This window comes from Silurus aristotelis, assembly GCF_946808225.1.
Source record: "Silurus aristotelis genome assembly, chromosome: 2".
In the NCBI taxonomy this organism is placed as follows: Eukaryota; Metazoa; Chordata; class Actinopteri; order Siluriformes; family Siluridae; genus Silurus; species Silurus aristotelis.
Genome location: NC_139575.1, coordinates 27647226 through 27670823, shown reverse-complemented (window position 1 = coordinate 27670823; position 23598 = coordinate 27647226). Strand labels below are relative to the sequence as shown.

The following is a 23598-nucleotide window of genomic DNA, read 5'->3' as shown; positions in this document are numbered from 1 at the left end:
CTCAAACTGACAGTGTGCAACACGTACAGACACACACACACACACACACACACACACACACACACACATACTTGAACGTGAACATGAACTTGAACGAAGGCGAAGCATGTGATGGACCCTTTTCAGTTGTTTTTTTTTTATTTTTATTTTTTATTTTTATTGAGTTTCAGAAAATGCACTGAAAAGTTTAGGGTAAATAAATGTGAACCCAGACTTCTGCTATAATTTCTCTGCTGCCTCACACACCAGGTCGTACAGCTACATACATCCATAAATTAAGGCAAATAAGACTTGAAATTAAGAATATTAATGAATACAAGGACTACAGGCTCAGGGCGCGTTTACAATGAGTTGGGTCTGTTTCTCATATAATATTTTTTTATTGATGTGCAATGCTTTGCAGATAAGCGACAGATCTTGTCTATATGTGTTCTATTCTCCAAAGTGTGCTAAGTTCCAGTTACTTCCTGCAGACACATGCCCTTTTTCTCTTCTAAGATAGCATTAAGGAGGATTTGAGGGGTGAGACAGAGACACTTCACTTTTAATATAAAAATACATCTATAAATAGCAGTGATGGATAATAATGATCACTTGGATACAGGAGATATAGATTCTTCTCTTCTGCTGTGATGTCGAATCATTGTGTTTTCATCTCAGTGAGATCACATATTTAGATTTTTGTGATATTATAAACATTAAATAATATACATCTTTACTGGCATAGACGTGAATCAAAATAACCTCTGAGAACGTCTGCTTTTTTTGCCATTTATTTTGTGTCAGCTGTGTGAGCTTTGCCTTTCATGGAGTTTTGTAGGCATCACTGAATGCAAATTAGCTGTGCTGTGCACATGTCTAATTATTTACAGTGATTAACTTACATACGCAGTCGAGGAAAGAAAAAAAAATCAGATTTTTGGCAGAAATCTTAAGTAGACTTTGGCTTACAGTAACATTTGCACACAGCTCTAGTAAAAGAAATGATAAATAAGGCTAAAAGATTCAAAATTCTCTTACAAAGAACCGATTTTTAAATCCTTTTCAGAACACCATTGATAAATTTAGGTCTCAAGATCTCTGGATTAAAAGCCAGGATTTCATGGATGTGTCCCACCCTTATGAAAGCTACACCAGAGTAGACTTGTGCAGCATTTACTCATTAAATGCATCATCAGACTGTCAGAGCATGTCATGAAAGGCATCAGACAATTTCTTTCAGTGAGACTGGTTAATTTGTTGCACAATGAGACCATCCACGTCTATTCTCTGACTGTCTAAAAGACTATCTCAAATATTTTCATGAAACAATGTGCGTGAAATACCGACTGTGTAAAAGCCAGAATTAGCCATGGGATGTGTGTGCTAGCATTTTAAATTCCAGTCTGCCGTGTGCCACATGGACAGCTGGATGCATTATCCCAAACATTTCACACACGGCTTCCTGCGCAGAGACTTCAAAGGGCACTGAAGCTCTTGCACACTCTTCTGATTAAAATGTCCCTCCTTTTAATATGGAGCATGGCACTTAGCCACCGTGATCAGCTGCACTGTCAAATACATGAACCAACACACCCTTCCAGGCTGTGTGTGTTTTATTGCCTTCTTGGAGCCTAGAGTTTTATTGAGTACTATGGGTCCAAACTGATGTGCAGGTCTTGAGATGAGAAAAAAACATTTGCTTGAACCCTCCAAAAAATCTATGCTTATAAATAAATGAAAGCAATTCAGGAAAATATGCATAAAAATTCAAATTTGCATTATATGTACCTGTGTGTATATATATATATACATACATATGTTAAGTCACAGGTTCATATAATAACCCAAACCAGGTCCGATGAAGGGTCTTAGGTGGGTGACCCAACAGTGCCTCCTAGTGGTAAAGTTTTATAAGAACGATGTAGAGCTTGGCTGGATATTCAAGACAGGTTGCATTTATATTGACATACTTAGCTGGTATTGCAGGACACAGCTGGTTAGAATTCCATTAGCCTCTACCGGAGGAGACCAGCTAAGTGTCAGAGCATGCTTCTGAACATCTGTAGCCCTGAAAAGTGCAGCTTGACCCGGAACTATTGGAAGGAGAAAAAAAAAAGAGATTATTTAAAGAATAATACATCGTTCCATTTAGGAATATTTTCTAATAAAGAAAGAAAACACACCATTAAATCTAGCTCTTTTTAAACTACTACTACAATGGATCTGATAAATGATTGAAGGCTAACACAGTCTTTATAACAAGGACAAAAAAAATAAAAATACTAAAAATAGAATTGAATTGTTCCTCTTGCACTATTATTTAGTGATAACATTTCTTATAAATATGCCAGCTATAGGAGATATTTGGATAAAAATGGTTTATCATATAAATAGTTAATTGTCCATGTCCATTTCCACCTTTAGTTTTAAGTAAATACATAAAAAACAAAGAAATGACATTTTTTAGTGTCATTTCTTTTTAGTGTCTAGCAATTTAATTTTTCCTACCTCCCTCTGGAGTCTTAAAAGTGACCGGGTGGCTTCCTGGTCCATTGCCTCGTCCACTGTAGGCTGTGACTATGAGACTGTATTCGGAGAAAGGTTGGAGCCCAAGGATTAGGGCATGTTTTCTGTCACCAGGAAACATGAGGGTGTGTTTATCACCATGCATTTTCTTTGAGTTCAAGAGACTGCGCAAACGCCACCACTGAACCTGAAACACAAAACTGCAATGTTAACAAACCTTGGCTCTTTTCGTTCTCGCACTACACACTGTGTTAATAACTTTACTGCCAAAACAGTTGGTGTTGCTGCTCCTAAATATCACTTTATCTCTCTTACTCTGTTAATTAGACAATCCATATGCACTATTCTAAACTCTTACTGATTCCTAGCACTACCCGTGCTTTTAGTTTTATTGGTGTTTGGATTTTAAAAACCTATTTTGTAGTCTATAAACATGTGAAACCTCAGGAAGCGTTTTTTTTATTTTAGATGCAGCACATGACAAGAATCATGACAACAGCTGACAATTTTAAGAAAAAATGAGCTTTTAAGAACGTGGTGCATAGAATAGTTAAACATTTTACAGATGGAAACTCAGAAACCTATTGTCTAGAGGGTGTTTTTGCTCTGTCATGCCATTTAGTAAATTTTGCATTTAAAATATTGAATCAGACTGTATATCAGGTACGCAGCAAGTGTGTGAACAACGCTGCTAGCGCTGCTGCAGCTTCTGCATGAGCACACAAAATCATGCATTAATTATAAACCAGGCTCCTCTGCCTTATGTCAGGCTGTGTCACACCACACTGGCATGAATTCTTCTATAACAACACAACACCTCCCACGAGATGCCTATGGTATGTCTGATGCAAGCAAAACTTCTTGTTTTAGTCAGGCATAAATTAAAATTATTGATATAATAAAATGTTAAAATGTTACAGTAGTTCTATAATATAAAAAATAATAATTAAAAAAACAGAAGGATGATCTAAGCTTGGGGTCAGAGAATGTTTATGGTTATTTGTGCAAAATGTTTTAGACGATCTGGCTTAAACTTAATTTATCTCCTATGTGGTAATAAGTTGCATTGCCATGTGTTTTTATTTTTGTAAGTTTATATGTTGACAAAAGTGTATACAATATGTATATACAAATGTCAGCCACAATGTAAGGCTGCCACAATGCTGCTTGATTAGGTGCTCCTGTATGTCATCATAACAGGAAGATGTGCCATTAAGTGAATTGCACAGACTCTAATAAAACATGACCTCTCCAATTCTCTGAAACAAGGGTTAGTTTGCAGCTGTTCGCAATAAAATAAAGTGACAGTTTTACACCCACTGCAAATTTCAGTTTTGGTTGACAGCAATGGAACCTGATGTGCACTTCTGCTGTTCTAATCAAACCACCTTAAACATGTTTTGCATTCTAATGTCGTTTTCTGCTCACCACGATTGTAAAAAGCAATTGTTTGAGTTGCTTTAGACTTCCAGTCACCTTAAACCAGTCTCTGGCATCTCTCACTAAAAAGGTGTCCTGCTTAAAAAAACTGATCAGTGGGTTTCTGCACCATTCTAGAGACTGTAAAGAGTGCAAAAAGCTGCAGTGCTCAAACCATATGACCAGGTTTCATGCTGTTTCTACTAAAGAGGTTAGTTATTGTATATAATAGAATTAAAATGCAACATTTATGTTTTTTATGTTATATTAATCTATATTTATTGCCATTCAACTGTCTGACAAGAACTATCTCCTCACACTGCCCTTAAAGGATAGAACAGTATGAAGGATAAACTAATGATGAATACAAGATAAAAAAGACAAACTATTCCATTGAGTTTTAGGTGTGAGACTGTAGCTGTGAATGTACACTAAATAAGGTTTTGGAAGAGCCAGTTGTCATGATAGAAGATGCAACCCAGGGTCGCACAAAGTATAGTGGGCCTTTAAGTGAGGACTAAAAATCAGAAAGGCCATGGGTGAGCGATTACCGTGTAGCCTCCCAGATGTCCATGCAATTTGTCCTTGTGAAGGCGGTTCCAGCTGACCTTCACCACTGTGTTGTTCATCGCCTCCACCGCTACATTCTCTGGTGCTGCTGATGGGACTGTAGAGACACACACACACACACACACACACACACACACAATAACAATAAAAGCCCTATATAAGTATTTCAACCCTACATTAGCCCATTCAGTGTCATGATAATGACTGAAAATGCTCCAGCTGCAGATATACCATATAGACGGTCATAAAAGCATGGCATAATTTTCAAAATGGGATAGGTGGCAGTGCCATTAATAGATATTTGTATGGAGTCATGAATCATATTTTTTTCCCAACAGGCATAACTACACTCCATTTTCTAAAGATTGAAAATAGCTTTCTCTATACAGTAAAATGCTATTTACTATTTAAAGCCTAAGGAGTCTATTTCACTACTTTAACACAGCCTTTTGAGTTGCAATGCAACAACAAAACAAATTTAGCAAACACACACTAAGGGGCAGGGTGATAGAATGCCAGATAGAGAAGAAAAAATAAACTTGCGAGCTATCATTAGGAGGTAAACATTAAAAAAAAATCTGAAAACAAGATGAATAATCTGAGCTGAAAACACAGATAGCTCAAAGCCATGAGAGCATTTCATTTGTCAGTCCTCTAAAGACTACAAAACCTTGACATGGGCAATCATACCCTGTGTAGTATTTAATATCGAAAATAAGGCAGAGCAGGCGATTATGTAAACCGGAGACTGTATTTTATCAGCAGATTACTCTACTTGTTGATATTCCTGACACATTCTTTGGTCAGTGTGAGGATACTGTTGACAAAGTGCTTTCTATTAGAACAAGAAAGATAGAGTTCGACACTCGTTTATAAACTGTTTCTATTTTGTAAAGCATACAAAATGTTTTTGCAGGCTAAATGCTAACAGCTTGTTTGAGTTTTTGCCGATGTGTATAATAATAAGTGCTTTGTAATTACAGTCTTCTCCTGAATAGGCAACTATGGTTCCAGGTTCAGGAGCCCAGCCAACATGGTTCTTGGCTTGGATCTTGACTTCGTACGGAACAAATGTTGGCGTGTTCTTCACCACGAATGAGTGCCTCTTCACCATGTGCTCTTGCCACTCCTCTTCCACATCCTGTCGCCGGTAGCTCACTTTGTACTCCAAACCAGGCCCGTTGTGTTCCATAGGGGACAAGGGCTAGAAAACGATAGAGAAAGCTGCGTATTATTATTTTTTCCATTATGCGAAGTGAGTTTAATCTTTTGCAAGATAAAGCAATCTTTTTATGTCTGTCAGTGTGAGCAAATGACAAATCAAATTCCATAGAAAGTGATAAACCTGGCAAATAAATCTATAAAAGTATGATTCAGATTTTTTGGTTTATGGTTCTCAAAGCAGAATCTAAAACATAGACAGGTCCACAATTTATATATGTATAATGCAATCCTGTTTACGGGTGGAACATGGCTCCCTCAGGAACGTGTTAAGTGGTGGACCATAAGTTCGTTTAGTTAATTTTTTTTATTTTTATTATCAAACTTAAAAATATACACAACAATTCAAGGGAATAAAAAAGGAACTAAAGTTAGTGCAGTGTCACTGTGGCTTATCACTCTGTACTGTGTGTATATATATATATATATATATATATATATATATATATATATATATATATATATATATATATATATATATATATATATACAGTGAGGAAAATAAGTATTTGAACACCCTGCTATTTTGCAAGTTCTCCCACTTAGAAATCATGGAGGGGTCTGAAATTGTCATCGTAGGTGCATGTCCACTGTGAGAGACATAATCTAAAAAAAAAAATCCAGAAATCACAATGTATGATTTTTTAGCTATTTATTTGTATGATACAGCTGCAAAAAAAGTATTTGAACACCTGAGAAAGTCAATGTTAATATTTGGTACAGTAGCCTTTGTTTGCAATTACAGAGGTCAAACGTTTCCTGTAGTTTTTCAGCAGGTTTGCACACACTGCAGGAGGGATTTTGGCCCACTCCTCCACACAGATCTTCTCTAGATCAGTCAGGTTTCTGACCTGTCGCTGAGAAACACGGAGTTTGAGCTCCCTCCAAAGATTCTCTATTGGGTTTAGGTCTGGAGATTGGCTAGGCCATGCCAGAACCTTGATATGCTTCTTACAGAGCCACTCCTTGGTTATCCTGGCTGTGTGCTTCGGGTCATTGTCATGTTGGAAGACACAGCCTCAACCCATCTTCAATGCTCTAACTAAGGGAAGGAGGTTGTTCCCCAAAATCTCGCAATACATGGCCCCGGTCATCCTCTCCTTAATACAGTGCAGTCGCCCTGTCCCATGTGCAGAAAAACACCCCCAAAGCATGATGCTACCACCCCCATGCTTCACAGTAGGGATGGTGTTCTTGGGATGGTACTCATCATTCTTCTTCCTCCAAACACGTTTAGTGGAATTATGACCCAAAAGTTCTATTTTGGTCTCATCTGACCACATGACTTTCTCCCATGACTTCTCTGGATCATCCAAATGGTCATTGGCAAACTTAAGATGTGCCTGGACATGTGCTGGTTTAAGCAGGGGAACCTTCCGTGCCATGCATGATTTCAAACCATGACGTCTTAGTGTATTACCAACAGTAACCTTGGAAACGGTGGTCCCAGCTCTTTTCAGGTCATTGACCAGCTCCTCCCGTGTAGTTCTGGGCTGATTTCTCACCTTCCTTAGGATCATTGAGACCCCACGAGGTGAGATCTTGCATGGAGCCCCAGTCCGAGAGAGATTGACAGTCATGTTTAGCTTCTTCCATTTTCCATGATTGCTCCAACAGTGGACCTTTTTTCACCAAGCTGCTTGGCAATTTCCCCGTAGCCCTTTCCAGCCTTGTGGAAGTGTACAATTTTGTCTCTAGTGTTTTTGGACAGCTCTTTGGTCTTGGCCATGTTAGTAGTTGGATTCTTACTGATTGTATGGGGTGGACAGGTGTCTTTATGCAGCGAACGACCTCAAACAGGTGCATCTAATTTTGGATAATAAATGTAGTGGAGGTGGACATTTTAAAGGCAGACTAACAGGTCTTTGAGGGTAAGAATTCTAGCTGATAAACAGGTGTTCAAATACTTATTTGCAGTTGTATCATACAAATAAATAGTTAATAAATCATACATTGTGATTTCTGGATTTTTATTTTTAGATTATGTCTCTCACAGTGGACATGCACCTACGATGACAATTTCAGACCCCTCCATGATTTCTAAGTGGGAGAACTTGCAAAATAGCAGGGTGTTCAAATACTTATTTTCCTCACTGTATATATATATATATATATATAAAGCTCAAATACCACTGACTGACTCACTCACTCATCATGAAATCTCAAAAATCACTGAACGGATTGCAATGACATTTGGAACATACCTTTCTCTTGGGTCTTAGGTGCTCACTTAGAAAGGGTTTTGGAAAATTCGGCCTGTCTCGCGGCTAACTCGCGAAAAACGCGATTTCTCACGCATTGTAAATTCTTCGAAATAACATTACGGATCCTAATGAAACTTAGTACATTGTTTCTTATTAGATGTTAGATGCACGATAAAAATTATTTTCAAAGTAGTTCGCCCTGTATCGGTACTACAAAGGGGTAGTACGTTATTTGTTGACGTTACGTTCTGATCTCTGATCATCCAGTCCTGCTCAGTGCTTACTGCTTATTGCCATATTGCTTAGCGTTCTGCCTTCCGTAGCGAAGCACGGGTACTTTCAGCTAGTATGTATATATATATATATATATATATATATATATATATATATATATATATATATATATATATATAGAGAGAGAGAGAGAGAGAGAGAGAGAGAGAGAGAGAGAGAGAGAGAGAGAGAGAGGCATAACATTATGAAATGACATTATAACAGTATGACTGGTGAAGTGAATAACAATGATTATCTGTTCATCATAGCACCTGCTAGTGGGTGTGATATAGGCAGCAAATTAACATTTTGTCCTTTAAGTTGATGTGTTAGAATCAGGAAAAAGGGGCAAGGATTTGAGCTTGCCCAATTCGGCCTTTGAGTTTGACAAGAGCCTAATTGTGATGGATAGATGACTGGGTCAGAGCATCTCCAAAACTGCAGCAGGGTGTTCCCAGGCTGCAGTGGTCAGTATCTACCAAAAGTGGTTTGAGAAAGAACAGTGGTGAATCAGCGACAGGGTCATGGTCAGCCAAGGCTTGTTGATGTATGTGGCTCGTTGATGTATGTTGAGAGCAAAGGCTGGCCCATGTGGTCCGAACCAACAGACGAGTTCCTGTAGCTCAAACTGCTGAAGAAGTTAATACTAATGTCTAAACCTAACAGATCAGGGCTGTTTTGGTAAAAGCGGAACCAACACAATATTAGGCAGGTGGTCACAATGTTATGCCTGATCGGTGTGTATAAGTAATACTAAAAGTATTTGAATAAACCTATTATAGAAAAAAAAAAATACAGTTTGTCATACAACTAAGTAAAAAAAAATAATACAATCTAAACATATTTTTTATTAATTGATATTCAAGTAATTATGTTGGTAATTTATTTTTTTGTCTCTTTATTGTCTATTTGTTTTGACACATATTTTGATAATAATACATAATATGAAACACCCCATAACCTATCAATAAGATTAATATATTGAATATTAGCTTATAATTCTTATATCTTATATTATTATATATGCTATTTCGGAAATTGCATTTGAAACAGATGACAAAATCTAATGATTATAAATTCACTTAAATTGATTAACTGTAATTCAGTATATTGTCATAATTCTATAATGGTCATAGTGGTCATTTGGACTGTTTGAATTCAATATATTTATGCAACAATACAAAGAATATAAAAATGAAAATATAAATCATTTAAAAAAAATTCTGAGAAATTTAAAGTTTTGATTATCATAGTATTAAAGTATTAGTTAGATAGGTGCAAAAAACTGTCTAGCCAATACACTGAGGGATGATGGATTGTTCAGTCTAATCATTTTTCTACTTGCTCTTGTGAAAGCCTCATCTAGCAGAAAATGTACACAAACAGCAAGAATCAATAGGTTAGAAACCCTTGAAGACATGTTTATCTAAGAGAGCATCTAGAAAAACCCGCGCTGTGCGTTTATGTAAGAAAAAAACCTACATAGACCAGACACACATAATTGTCATGAAGGTCAGTAAGCTCACTCATTTATATAGGAAGAAAGGGTCGAAAGGGCACATCAAAGCAGTGATATTATTGATATTATCTAGATAACATTTGGCTATAACAGTAAGAACTCTCTGTAGCAAGTTCACCTTTATAGACTGTAGTCTAGGTTTCAAGGTTTTTTTTGTAGTCTAGGTTTCTTGTATTATAGACATCAAATAACTTCACTGTTGGCTCTTTGTTAAAATGTGACGAGAATCTTTGACACTTCTAACAATGGGTTGGCAGCAGAAGACTGAATGAGACAGAATTATCTATAAAAGCATGCCATTAATAATAAGAGAAGCACATAATTCCAGCTTTGCTATAGCCAGGAAGCCAAGTAATAACCCATTGAATAGGAGATAATCACCTTTTTTTTTTTTTAAGAAGAATATACTACACAATCCTGCCAGCTCCTTATACTTTTTAATGAAAGACTTACTTCCCTGCTTACTTGGATGAGAATTCTATACAGATGGATTTATATCACAAAGGCCTTTGTTTGCTACTGTAAAAATGATAAAAAAGTAAAAAAAGAAATCTATGTAAACCCTTTTTTCATTGGGGGAAACTGAATGAAATGGATAATAGGAGCCACTGATAACATTTGCTTGTTATATCTTTCTATTCCCAGGGAATAGAACAGTGCTTCAGCACTTTGAAATGTAGTAACCCTTAAAAGAATTTCATAGCAAAACACCTGGCCTCCTACCTTCCAGTTGATATTCATTTCGTGTGGCAAATGAGCTTCTATCTTGATGTTTTCAGGGTTCTTGTCAGGTGCTTTTGAAAGAGCAGAAATATGGATTTTATTGGCAGCGAAATTTGTGGTGCGGAAGAAAGAAAGAGAGAGAGAGAGAGAGAGAAAAATACAGTGAGATAGGGGAACAGAAAAAGAACGATGGCCCATGAAATGTGTCCAAAAGGAGCAGAGGTTTAACAAATAGGGGAAATCAATTATCTCAGTGATCTGAATATTTGAAAGTTCCATGAATTTGAGAGCAATGTGTTTAAATTGTATGTGAGAGGAATGCAATGGGCTTTGTATTTTTTTTAATAATTCATTATTGATAACGGGAGAAAAAAAAGGGAGATAATGCAAACCTGAGGCTAGGGTTTTGTATCTGTCACTGGCTCTACTGGGTCGTCCTTTCCCCACCTCGTTCACTGCTGAGACGCGGAAGCTGTAGTCTATGTGGCCGTGGAGCTTCAGCAGAGCTGAGTGGTGATTTCCAGGCACTCGAATCAGCTCTTTCCACCGGCCTGGCTCCCACTGGCTTTCTTCATATTCGATAATAAACTCTGGATTGGAAAGTAAAAATAGAAGTTCTGCAGAAATCTGTAGAATTTTGCACAAGAATGATGAAGCTCTGTACACATTGCACATTGCTTTAGGGGGCATTTAAATATCCTGCATAGACTGCCTTATTTGAGTTTTAAAATTAAATAATATAAGATAAACCTTTATTCATCCCACAGTGGGGAAATTTCTTTTCAATAAATGTAATGTAATGTAATGTAATGTAATTTGTTTTTAATAAAGTCCAAAAAAAACCTGTTCATATACTATAAGGCAAAGGTTGTTGACACCTGAACTTGCAATTTGTTTGTCACATTTAGTTCACATTTGCTGTTATAATAATCTCCAGTTTCCTGGAAACATTTTTAAGTGTTGTTGTGGAGATCTGTGTTCTAATTCAGCCACAAAAAGGCTGAAATATATTTTCAATAGCGTTGAGGTCAGAGCTCTATGGCGGCCACTCAATATCTAATGTAAACCATATCTTCATGGAGCTGGCTTTGTGCACTGGGACACTGAAGTGTTGGAACAGGTAAAAAAAAATCTTTGTGACTTGAACTAGAAAAGTCAGGTGTCACAATACTTTTGTCCATATAGTGTATATTCCTATGTAGAATAGAAATCTATTGTAGTTTTAGTAAGTTTAAAAATAAAATATATGTTTTTTTTTTTTTTTACTGATCTCCTGTTAGGGTTGAGGGAAATCCAGAGCTCAGAATATAGCTTTTGTAACCGTCTTAAACTGATTAAAAATATGTACATGAACATGTCCTAAAAATCTAAATTCTAAAGTAGTCAACACGTGTGGTTGAACCGGATATAGATCCATGTTGTGTGTACTGTGTCTGCATAGTTATACACAATTGCAGGTTAATTGCAGGCTACTTTTACCTGTAGTAGTGCTGTTATGGTCATCTCCCGGGATCCATTTAAGTTTTACTGTTCTGTTTTTGTGCTCAGCAAGCACAACACCTTGTGGGGCATCTGGTACATCTGACAGAAAAGTAAAAAAACTTTGATTTGACTGATTTGACTAATTTTGTTGGTCTGTTTTTTAGTTAGCATTGAACTGAATTGTTAATTGATTATGAAACTATATTGGCACGCGCACGCGCACGCACACACACACACACACACACACACACACACACACACACACACACACATACACAAAACACATTGCATGTATCTTAAGCCTGTTACTGGAAGATGCACATGCAGAGCGGCTCTCTTTTGACTCTTCTCACTTACCCAGTACTGTAAGCAATGCCATGGCCCTGTCCTGATCCACTGGACTTCTGGCTACACACACGTACACACCCTGATCACCGAAGCTTACATCAGCAATTTGCAGCATCTTTTCATCAACAAAATAGCTGTCAAAAAAAAAAAGAAGACCAAAGCATTCAACAGGACGACTGCCAGGGCAATCAATCACCACACTGATCAAGAAGTGCAGCTCTCAAGCTTTTTACCCAGTGCTTTCACTGTTGTTGAGAGGGACGCCGTCTTTTTCCCATATCATTTCAAAATCCTCATTGAAGGATGGGTCTACTTCAGCCTGACATGTGAACTGAACTGTGGTGCCTATCAGAACACGCTGATCCTGAGGAGCATTCACTATCATAGTGGGAACTGAAAAAGTGAAAAAAAAAAGCATTTTTTATTTTGTTTTGCAGTTTTGGATAATTTAAATTCAGTTTATTTATTGACTAAACTTTGACCACTGTATGATTACTTTCTCTTTGCTCGTCCATATAATGTCATTCAATTTAATTAGTAGATGTAGTTGAATTAATTTAAATCAAACCCTTTAAAACAGCCATTATGGCATTGATTCTTTTGTCAGTTGCAGACAGACTACATTATCACACAATATTATTAGACTATATGATTTCCTGCCAGTCAGGCAAAACTTCAATTTACTTTTTTTCTACCAGAATAATAATGAAAAAAAAAAATAATTTAAATCACCTGAGGTTTTTTGAACAAGACTGTCTGACATGCTATGGTGCAACCGACCAGAACTACACGGCTCAGAAATGTATCTACAGTAAAAAGTAATTTTATACAACACTAACATGGTGGGGGAGAAAAACCCTGTCTACTGAACAATGCCTTATAAACTGCGTTTAGCAATAAAATTAACCATTCCTTTCTTACTCTATACTCTATACTCTATAATCAGAAGTCCCAATCTAAGTTTAATTTCCTGTGCTAGATAATAGCCCTCTCCATAATGAAAGAGACTTGATTTAACTAATTATCCGTTTGCAATAAAAAAAAAAAAAAAAAAAAAAAATATATATATATATATATATATATATATATATATATATATATATATATATATATATATATATATATATATATATATATATATATAAAAACATAACTTCACTCTCACCTTTAACCTCCAATATTGCAGTTATGGCCAATTTGCCCTCAGAGTTTTCAGTGACACATGTGTACTCGCCGTCATCCTCCCCCGTCACATTGTGGATCTCTAGGGAACCATTTGCATGTGTGGTAAACCTCTCTCCCTCTATGGCATTAGCACTGTCATCCTTACTCCTGAAAAACACATAAACAAATAAATAAGATCAATTTCTGTGTAAATGATAAAAATAATATACAGTGAAGAAAATAAGTATTTGAACACCCTGCTATTTTGCAAGTTCTCCCACTTAGAAATCATGGAGGGGTCTGAAATTGTCGTAGGTGCATGTCCACTGTGAGAGACATAATCTAAAAAAAAAAAATCCAGAAAACACAATGTATGATTTTTTAACTATTTATTTGTATGATACAGCTGCAAATAAGTATTTGAACACCTGAAAAAGTCAATGTTAATATTTGGTACAGTAGCTTTTGTTTGCAATTACAGAGGTCAAACGTTTCCTGTAGTTTTTCAACAGGATTGCACACACACTGCAGGAGGGATTTTGGCCCACTCCCCCACACAGATCTTCTCTAGATCAGTCAGGTTTCTGGCCTGTCGCTAAGAAACACTGAGTTTGAGCTCCCTCCAAAGATTCTCTATTGGGTTTAGGTCTGGAGACTGGCTAGGCCATGCCAGAACCTTGATATGCCACTCCTTGGTTATCCTGGCTGTGTGCTTCGGGTCATTGTCATGTTGGAAGACCCAGCCTCGACCCATCTTCAATGCTCTAACTGAGGGAAGAAGGTTGTTCCCCAAAATCTCGCAATACATGGCCCCGGTCATCCTCTCAATACAGTGCAGTCGCCCTGTCCCATGTGCAGAAAAACACCCCCAAAGCATGATGCTACCACCCCTATGCTTCACAGTAGTGATGGTGTTCTTGGGATGGTACTCATCATTCTTCTTCCTCCAAAAACGTTTAGTGGAATTATGACCCAAAAGTTCTATTTTGGTCTCATCTGACCACATGACTTTCTCCCATGACTCCTCTGGATCATCCAAATGGTCATTGGCAAACTTAAGACGTGCCTGGACATGTGCTGGTTTAAGCAGGGAACCTTCCGTGCCATGCATGATTTCAAACCATGACGTCTTAGTGTATTACCAACAGTAACCTTGGAAACGGTGGTCCCAGCTCTTTTCAGGTCATTGACCAGCTCCTCTCGTGTAGTTTTGGGCTGATTTCTCACCTTCCTTAGGATCATTGAGACCCCACGAGGTGAGATCTTGCATGGAGCCTCAGTCCGAGGAAGATTGACAGTCATGTTTAGCTTCTTCCATTTTCTAATGATTGCTCCAACAGTGGACCTTTTTTCACCAAGCTGTTTGGCAATTTCCCCGTAGCCCTTTCCAGCCTTGTGGAGTTGTACAATTTTGTCTCTAGTGTCTTTGGACAGCTCTTTGGTCTTGGCCATGTTAGTAGTTGGATTCTTACTGATTGTATGGGGTGGACAGGTTTCTTCATGCAGCTAACTAGCTAGATGTTTTATTTTGTTTACATCTTACACTACACACTGTTTACTGTTTATATGTATATTTGCTCATACATTATCCTTTTTATATCTATATATCTATATATCCTTATACCTTATATTCTTTTCTTTTCTTTTATTTATTTATTTTATTTTATTTTATTATATTTTATTTTATTTTATTTTAATAGCTTTTCTTATACCTTATAGTTATTTATCTGCCTCCTTTTCTTTCCCCCATCCTATTCCCTCAAGCCGGACCATCGTACAAAACATTTCACTACATGTCGTACCCTGTATGTATGTGTATGTGATGAATAAAATTTGATCTGATCTGATTGATCTAACGACCTCAAACAGGTGCATCTAATTGAGGATAATAAATGTAGTGGAGGTGGACATATTACAGGCAGACTAACAGGTCTTTGAGGGTCAGAATTCGAGCTGATAGACAGGTGTTCAAATACTTATTTGCAGCTGTATCATCTTTATCATTTAAAAATCATATATTGTGATTTCTGGATTTCTTTTGAGATTATGTTTCTCACAGTGGGAATGCACCTACGATGACAATTTCAGACCCCTCCATGATTTTTAAGTGGGAGAACTTTAGGTTACTTACGTAACCCCGGTTCTCTGATAACAGGAGTGAGTTATCTCGCTATGGGAATCGCCTCGGGCGTGACCAATCCTGGAAGCATCAATCACACCACGTCTGTCGGCTGACAGACCAATCACGACAGTGATGCGGGAGTCCCGCCTCCTTATATACACCGCTGCCGGCGGTCCCTGCCTCATTCTCACATATCTCTTCTCCGTGCACTGCAAGGAGGGAAGTGGGGTAAGATACCTCACTCCTGTTATCAGAGAACCGGGGTTACGTAAGTAACCTAAAGTTCTCTTTCAAACATTCGTTCGGTATCTCACTATGGGATATAGACAACTCCCGTATTGCAGGTATGCTGTCCGAAGCAGGTGTCAACCAACTCAGTGATGTGATAAAAAGAGATAACCCCTCTCACTGAAGAGAGTGGAAGTGAGAGAACTGACAAACAACCGATACACGATGTTACCATCATCCGTTGTCATGAAATATATATATATATATATATATATATATATATATATATATATATATATATATATATATATATATATATATATATATAAAACCATATAATATATACATACATACATATACGCACATACAAATGTATACATATATGTATTACACACTCAGGACGGAATGAGCCAGCGAAGGCTCCGTGACATCCAGCCTATAAAAACGGACAAAAGTGTGCGGCGAAGCCCAGCATGCTGCCGCACAGATGTGAACTGAATCGAAACACCCTTAAAAATCGAAACACCCTTAAAAAGCGCCCACGAAGCGGCCAAGCCTCGGGTACTATGAGCCCTCAGTCCTTCCGGAGGGTTAAGACCCACGCTATTATAACTCATTATAATAGCCTCCACAAGCCAATGGGACAGGCACTGCCGGGAAACGGGACTTCCCTCACAGGAACCAGCCCATGAAACAAACAGCTGAGTACTCCGTCTCAAACCCTTCGTCCTATCAACATAGTGACGTAACGCACGGACAGGACACAGACAGTGAAGCCGCTCCTCCTCCCCTGAGGAAAAAGGAGGCGGGTGAAAGGCCATTAAATCCACCTGTCTGCAGGCAAAAGCTGACTCGCTCACCTTAGGGACAAAAGCCGGATTAGTCTTGAGAGCCACTCGCGAGAAACCCAAAGCAAAACGCATACAGGAGTTAGGAACAGACAAAGCATGAAGTTCACTAACCCGCTTCGCGGTAGAAAGAGCCAATAACAAAGCAACCTTAAGCGACAGGAGCTTTAAATCAATACTCCCTATCGGCTCGAAGGGAGACTGAGAGAGCGCGCTCAGGACCACGGACAGGTCCCATGGCAGAACCAGCGGCTTTGAGAACGTGCCCAGGCGCCGCGCCCCCATCATAAACCTGCACACGAGCGGGTGATGACCGATAGTATTACCGTCAATCCCTACGTGGCATGCAGAAACGGCGGCGAGATAAACCTTAACGGTTAAAAAAGCCCTGCCCTTATCCAAAAGTTCCTGCAAAAAGCACAACACATCTGCCACAGAACAGTGAAAAGGGACGATACGTCTCTGAGCACACCATAACTCAAACACATTCCATTTCCTATCATATGCAGAGCGTGTCGAAGCCGCTCTCGCATTCTGAATCGTCTCAATCACCCTCGGAGGCAAACCCGCAACACTAAGATTCATCCTCTCACGGGCCAGGCCCAGAGAGCCACTCTGTCCGGTGTCGGGTGAAAAATCTTCCCGCGCGCTTGTGAGAGGAGATCCCTGCGCAATGGGAGAGGCCAGGGTCGATCGTGCAGGTTTTGGAATATCTCCGTCAGCCACACTTTCCCTGGCCAGTTCGGAGCGATTAGTATGACAGAGTGACCGCCTTCTCTTACTCTTTGTAAAGACGGCACGATCAGACTCAGTGGAGGAAATGCGTAAAGCAGAACGTTTGGCCACGGGTGGGCTAACGCATCCACACCCATAGGTGCACCGTTTCTCGCCAGAGAAAAGAACAGAGGGCAATGAGTGTTTTCGTGCGAGGCGAAGAGATCTACGGCGGCCCGGCCGAATCTCTCCCATAACAGGTTCACCACCTGAGGATGGAGAGACCACTCCCCGTACAGGGGATTTCCCCTAGACAAGAGATCCGCCCCCGCATTCAGCACTCCCGGCACATGAGTCGGTCGCAGCGACAGGAAATGCTCCATGCCCCACACCATGAGATCTCGCGGCAGATGGTGAAGTCGAGGAGAGCGCGTTCCGCCCTGGCGATTTATGTACGCCACCGCCGTTGTGTTGTCTGATCTGACCAATACGTGGTGACTCCGAAGAAACTGCACGAAATGTTTCAAAGCTAGAAACACCGTTAACAGCTCCAGAAAGTTTATGTGCGCGCACCGAAGAGAACCATTTCCCTTTCGCCATCCTGCCTTCGCACACCGCACCCCAACCTGCGAGTGACGCATTCCGTCGTCACTACTTTTCTCAGGGAAACAGCCCCCAGCGGGGTTCCAGACTCGAGAAAATCGCGATTTCTCTAGTGATGGTGAGCGCGTAAGCACAGTGACGTCACCATCACCTTGCGATTGAGGTGGCGCTTCGGACATAAGCGCTTCGCCGTAACCCAGCACTGAAACTCTCTCATTCGCAACAGTCCCAGCGGTATGACAGACACTGACGAAGCCATCAGCCCCAGCAGGCGTAAACAGAGTCTGAATGGAACTGTCCTTCCTCTCTGAAAAAGAGAGAGACAACTGCGAATCGGCCTGATGCGCTCTTCTGATAGAAAAGCCTGATACAGGTCCGAGTTAAATCTGAGACCCAAGTATATTATTTCCTGTGCGGGCACCAAGCAGAGGAGTAGATCGTCCAAATCTTAACGGAGACAGTGCAGCTTCGACACATTTGGTAAAGATCCGCGGAGCTAGAGCTAGCCCGAACGGAACCGCCAAATATTCGTAGGCTGTGCCCTGATAGGCAAAGCGTAGGAATCTCCTGTGTGCCGGATAAATGCTTATGTGGTAATACGCGTCCTTCAGATCCACTGACGTAAACCAGTCTCTGGGAGGAATAACACTGTACAAAGCTTTCAATGTGAGCATCTTGAACTTGTACTTTCTGAGGTGTTCGTTGAGGTTCCGTAAATCCAGAATGGGACGGAGACCCCCCCCTTTCTTGGGAACGACAAAGTACCGGGAATAAAAGCCGAGCTGGCTGTCTTCTCACGGCACCGATCGAATTACCCCTTTGCTCAGTAAGGAGGTTATTTCGTCCTCCAAAACCTGAGCAGATTCGCCCACTGCTGTCGACCAAATCATGCCGCTGAAAAGCGGTGATCTCACGGCAAACTGCAGGCGATATCCCCGCTATATTGTGGAATACACCCAATGATGAACTGCGCATGCGCGCCAACTCTCCGCGCGAGCAGAGAGCGGACCTCTGTGGCTCTCGCATACAGACGCCGCGGTGGCACCATCTGGCGGCAGAGCCGGGGGTTGCAACTCTGATTCGAGTTCTTTTATTGTGTGTGTGGATTTTTTCACTTTTCCCTTTTTTACACACACCTGTGCCCTCGGCCCACTGCCTGGATGCACAGAACAAATCTTTAATATTTTCGAACGAACATGGAACATTCTGCTCTCTCTCTTGCATAACCCCGCAGGTGGAGAGGGGAGAAGCAACTTTCCGGGCACTGGGGGAACTGGTGCCAACACTCCAACCGAAGAAAACTCGTTCGTCAAACACAGTCTTTGAAACGCTCCCCAACGCATTTTCGCTGGAGGGGGAGGACAAGACTCCTGAGATAAGTCGAGGGGTGCTACAGAAACTCAGAGAGTGCTGCAACCTGTCTTTTGACCCAAAATCAGACCACAGGTTAGGTCGCCCGCCTTTTCTTCCCTCCCTGAGGGTCCGCTGGACGATGCCTAGCAGCCGCCGCTGCAAAAGAGGTCTTGTTCCTGGGCTGTGGCTGTTTCTGGCGAGCCTCCCCGCGCATTGACTGCTGGGGTGGGGGTTGCGTAGGGGCCCCGAAACCAGGCTGTCTCTCCCTGGGCGTAGGGGCGAAATATGAACGTGCGGGTTGGGGAGGGCGAGCAGGAGGCTTCCTTGGGAGGCATGCTTCAAACGCTTCACCGTCCTTCTTGCGAAGGTCGCATTGCTGGTGCATATTCGCCACCGCAGCCCCGAAAAGGGCTTTCGGCTCTATCGGGGCATAAAGGAACTCCACCTTCTCCCTCTCCGATAAGCCTGTCAACCCCAACCACAGCGCTCTTTCGCCTACCACAGCGAGGCCCATGCTGCGGCCGCAGCTCTGGACCGCAATGACGCAGATTTCTTCCCACAAGGCTGAATCTGGTGACCCAGCATCAATCTGCCTCCCCATTTCCTCCATGAGCTCTGCCTGGTAAGCCGTGAGCATTGAGGTGGCATTCAGAGCTCTAACTGCCAGGGCCGAGGAGCAGTAGATCTTCTGGAAAAGGGAGGCGGACAGCCTTTCCTTATGTCCTGGCAGAGAAGGGGAGGAGGAGGATATAGCAGCTCGTTGATTTGGGTGTAGGTGACTAGCCACCGACAGTTCCAGGGGGGGCCGGGGGGGGGGGGGGGGGGGGGGGGTTGTTGTACATCCCCAAAGCCTCCATATCGTGCACCTTCAGTCTAGAGAAACCCTTAACGAGCACTCTATGCGAGAAGGGCTTGTCCCAAAAATGACGCATTTCTGTGACACACGCCGGTACAGCAGGAATCAGCTGCTTAACTGGGGAAGTGCGCCATATTCCCATCATATAAATCCCTCTCAGCGTCCTGATGCACCTGCTGAGATGGCCATTCGATGGAAAGTTTCTTGGCTGCTCTCCTACACACCTCCACAAGGTCCAGCTCACCTGGCATGGGGGAAGGGCCCGTAGCACTTCCAGGTCTGGAGAGAAGATCAGGAGGAAGGATAGCATCCTCCTCGTCGTCCTCCAAATCTTCCTCCAAAAAATGAGTGACCTCATCATCTTCCTCTCCCTCACCCTTGTTATCCAGTAGAGAGTTAGATTCAAAGAGTGAAGGAAGGACAGGAGAAACCTCCTCCATCAACTCTCCCCAGCTGCACTGTGCTTGCGAAGCAGCTTCGTCCCTCTCTGCGGGCAGCAGAGAGAGACATGGATCCCCTTTATTCGCGGCCGCGACTCACAGGCGGCGCTCCCGAACCCTTGACGGGAAAAGAGCGCAGTGCGGGCAACACTCGGGGTTAGCGAGCACGGTTTGAGTGTGCCGAACTCCCAAGCACACGATGCTTGGGGATTTTTTGTATTATTCTTCCATTTTTAATTAGTCACTTGTATCCTTATTGTCATAAGCAACTAAGAACTCCAAAAAGCAACTTCAACTTCTTACAGAGCAGAAGGTATGTCATTCATTACATTTAATTAAAGGTTTAATAACAATTACTGAATTATTTGGCTCATGCTCCATTTAATTAGATAATATCATAAGGTACATTTACGTTAACACAAAACAACTGTATTAGATTGTGCCTCCAATCTACTCCTACATGTGACTGCTGACTAACTACACACACACACACACACACACACACACACACACACACACACACACACACACACACACACACACACCATACAGATACTATTCTTGACAGATTGCCACCACCAACATAATTAGTGCCTAAAAACTCATTACTATGCATACCAGAAATTGTAAAATAATTACCTGTAAATGCATACTCTATTTTTATACATTTTCCAAAACATTGCTGTATTCCCAACTGCCAACATACTGTACATACATGCACAGTACAAAAGATAAGCTTATTTACACCACTGCTGTCACCAATCATGAGGCACAAATTAACCTGGCTTATAAAGCCTTCTGTAGCTTGTTTTTTTAACTGCTTGAATGTGTTTTTAGATCATGAAATTTGCTCACCAGACAATAACTGATGGTGGTGAGCTAAACACCCAGCAGTGCATGATCACTTGCTTCCCCTCCACTGCTGAATACTCACGATTGTCTTCTGTCAGGATCAGTGGGCGCAGGTCTGCAAGTGAAAGAACAAACATTTGCTTTTTTAAACCTTGCATTGTACTTGGGCCAAAAGTGGGTACTTATCCAACTTGTTTTTTTTTTCTATTATTGAAATAATACCATTTTTATAATTATTAATTCATCATGATTAATTTTGCTAATGGACATAAAAATGTAAAAGTGACAAGCTGACAAATAGTGTAAAATTACGTCCTTGTGAATGTAAATTTACAATAATATTAGTATCGCTGTGATATGACCTTCATCTCTCATATACCTTTATATGTATGAAAGCCTTATTCTGCTCTTGCTAATAACAAACACTTACAATTATGCCCTCCAGAGCAACTTACAACAGAGAAGATTAGGGTCAAGGGCCTCATTCAAGGGCCCAGCAGTGGCAGTTTGAAAGTACTCATAACCTTCCAATCAACAGTCCAACTCATAAACACATGACCTTCCAATCTTAAACACTATGCTACCACCTTCCAGGTAGGTCAGTAAATTTTGTTTAATGCATGATCTATCTATTGTTTTGTATTGTATTGTATTGTATTGTATTATAATTTATGTATATCAATAAATGGATTAAAATGCTATCAAACGGAATATTCCGCAGTTTGTTTTTTATCATTAATTGGAAAAATAACAATAGAACCATCATAAAAACACTAAAGGTTTGTATTGTAATTTAAGCACGATTAAAAAGCATCACCTATTAACCATTAACACCATTAGCAATTGGTTTCCATTATTTTGTCTGTCTGTGCATAGTGTGTATATACACACACACACACACACACACACACACACACACACACACACACACACACACACACACACACACACACACACATGCGCACAAACACACACACACACACACACACACACACACACACACACACACACACACACACACACACACACACACACACACATGCAATAGCCTTATAACCTTTTTCTTGTTGTACCTCTACAACAGTGTCGGCACATTTTTCACTGCCATAGCCCTATAACTATTTACTTGTAATTTTCAACAGTGTCTGCACATCTATGCACTGCTGTAGACTTTATATTTATTTACTGTAAATACTATGTATACATAAGCTACTATTTGCACTTCTGGTACTTCTGGTCTATCTATCTATTGTTGTATATATATATATATATATATATATATATATATATATATATATATATATATATATATATATATATATATATATATATTATTGCATTAACACGTTAATGCAAATTCTTTTTGATGACACTAACTTTATGAACGTGTGATTAATGTTTAAACATTTTTATGACAAATATAAATAAATAAATAAAAAATAGGAGAAATTATCAACAAATTGAATGGACACACATTTATTTACAACGTCCTTTCTTTACTTATATATAAAAAAAATATAAACTTAATCGAAAAAATCTTTTAATCACAGAAAATTTCTTTTACTGAAGCGGTGAGTCTCATATCAAGCCAAAAAAATCTGCCTAAAGCACACATCCGGCAATTATAACTGTCCAAAGTTATGTTTGGTGTCCTTAGTATGGTTTACCTACTAATAAACATACATTTGCATAAAGAATCCATATATGTTCATGCCCATGTTGATTAAAGTATAAAAAACTTGAAAAGTTAACTCATGCCAATCATGTGATTAATCACGGTTAACTATTTTAATCAAAATCAGAAGTTTTTTTATACTTTAATCAATTCTTTATGCAAATGTATGTTTATTAGTAGGTAAACCATACTAAGGACACCAAGTTTATAGTTTATATACAGTACAGACCAAAAGTTTGGACACACAAGGTGTGTCCAAACTTTTGGTCTGTACTGTATATATATATATATATATATATATATATATATATATATATATATATATATATATATATATATATATATATATATATATATACCGTACAGACCAAACGTATATAAATATAAATATAAATATATATATATATATATATATATATATATATATATATATATATATATATATATAATCTGTTTAATAGGTGGACTTGTCAGAA

At 39.8% G+C, this 23598-nt stretch overlaps 1 protein-coding gene across 30 annotated transcripts in view; it reads right to left on the bottom strand.

The window, feature by feature from the left end:
- chl1b (cell adhesion molecule L1-like b) overlaps positions 1-23598 on the bottom strand; it is a 96835-nt gene that overhangs the window by 12975 nt on the left and 60262 nt on the right. For all 30 annotated transcript variants that reach the window (XM_083531557.1, XM_083531555.1, XM_083531542.1 and 27 more), the window contains 11 exons: positions 21451-21562; positions 13433-13599; positions 12501-12660; positions 12277-12401; positions 11917-12018; positions 10830-11027; positions 10438-10508; positions 5479-5701; positions 4479-4594; positions 2491-2695; positions 1953-2075 (listed from right to left, as the gene is read on the bottom strand). In XM_083531557.1, the coding sequence (XP_083387683.1) occupies positions 1953-2075; positions 2491-2695; positions 4479-4594; positions 5479-5701; positions 10438-10508; positions 10830-11027; positions 11917-12018; positions 12277-12401; positions 12501-12660; positions 13433-13599; positions 21451-21562 (1602 nt within the window). The remainder of the gene's footprint in view (positions 1-1952; positions 2076-2490; positions 2696-4478; positions 4595-5478; positions 5702-10437; positions 10509-10829; positions 11028-11916; positions 12019-12276; positions 12402-12500; positions 12661-13432; positions 13600-21450; positions 21563-23598) is intronic.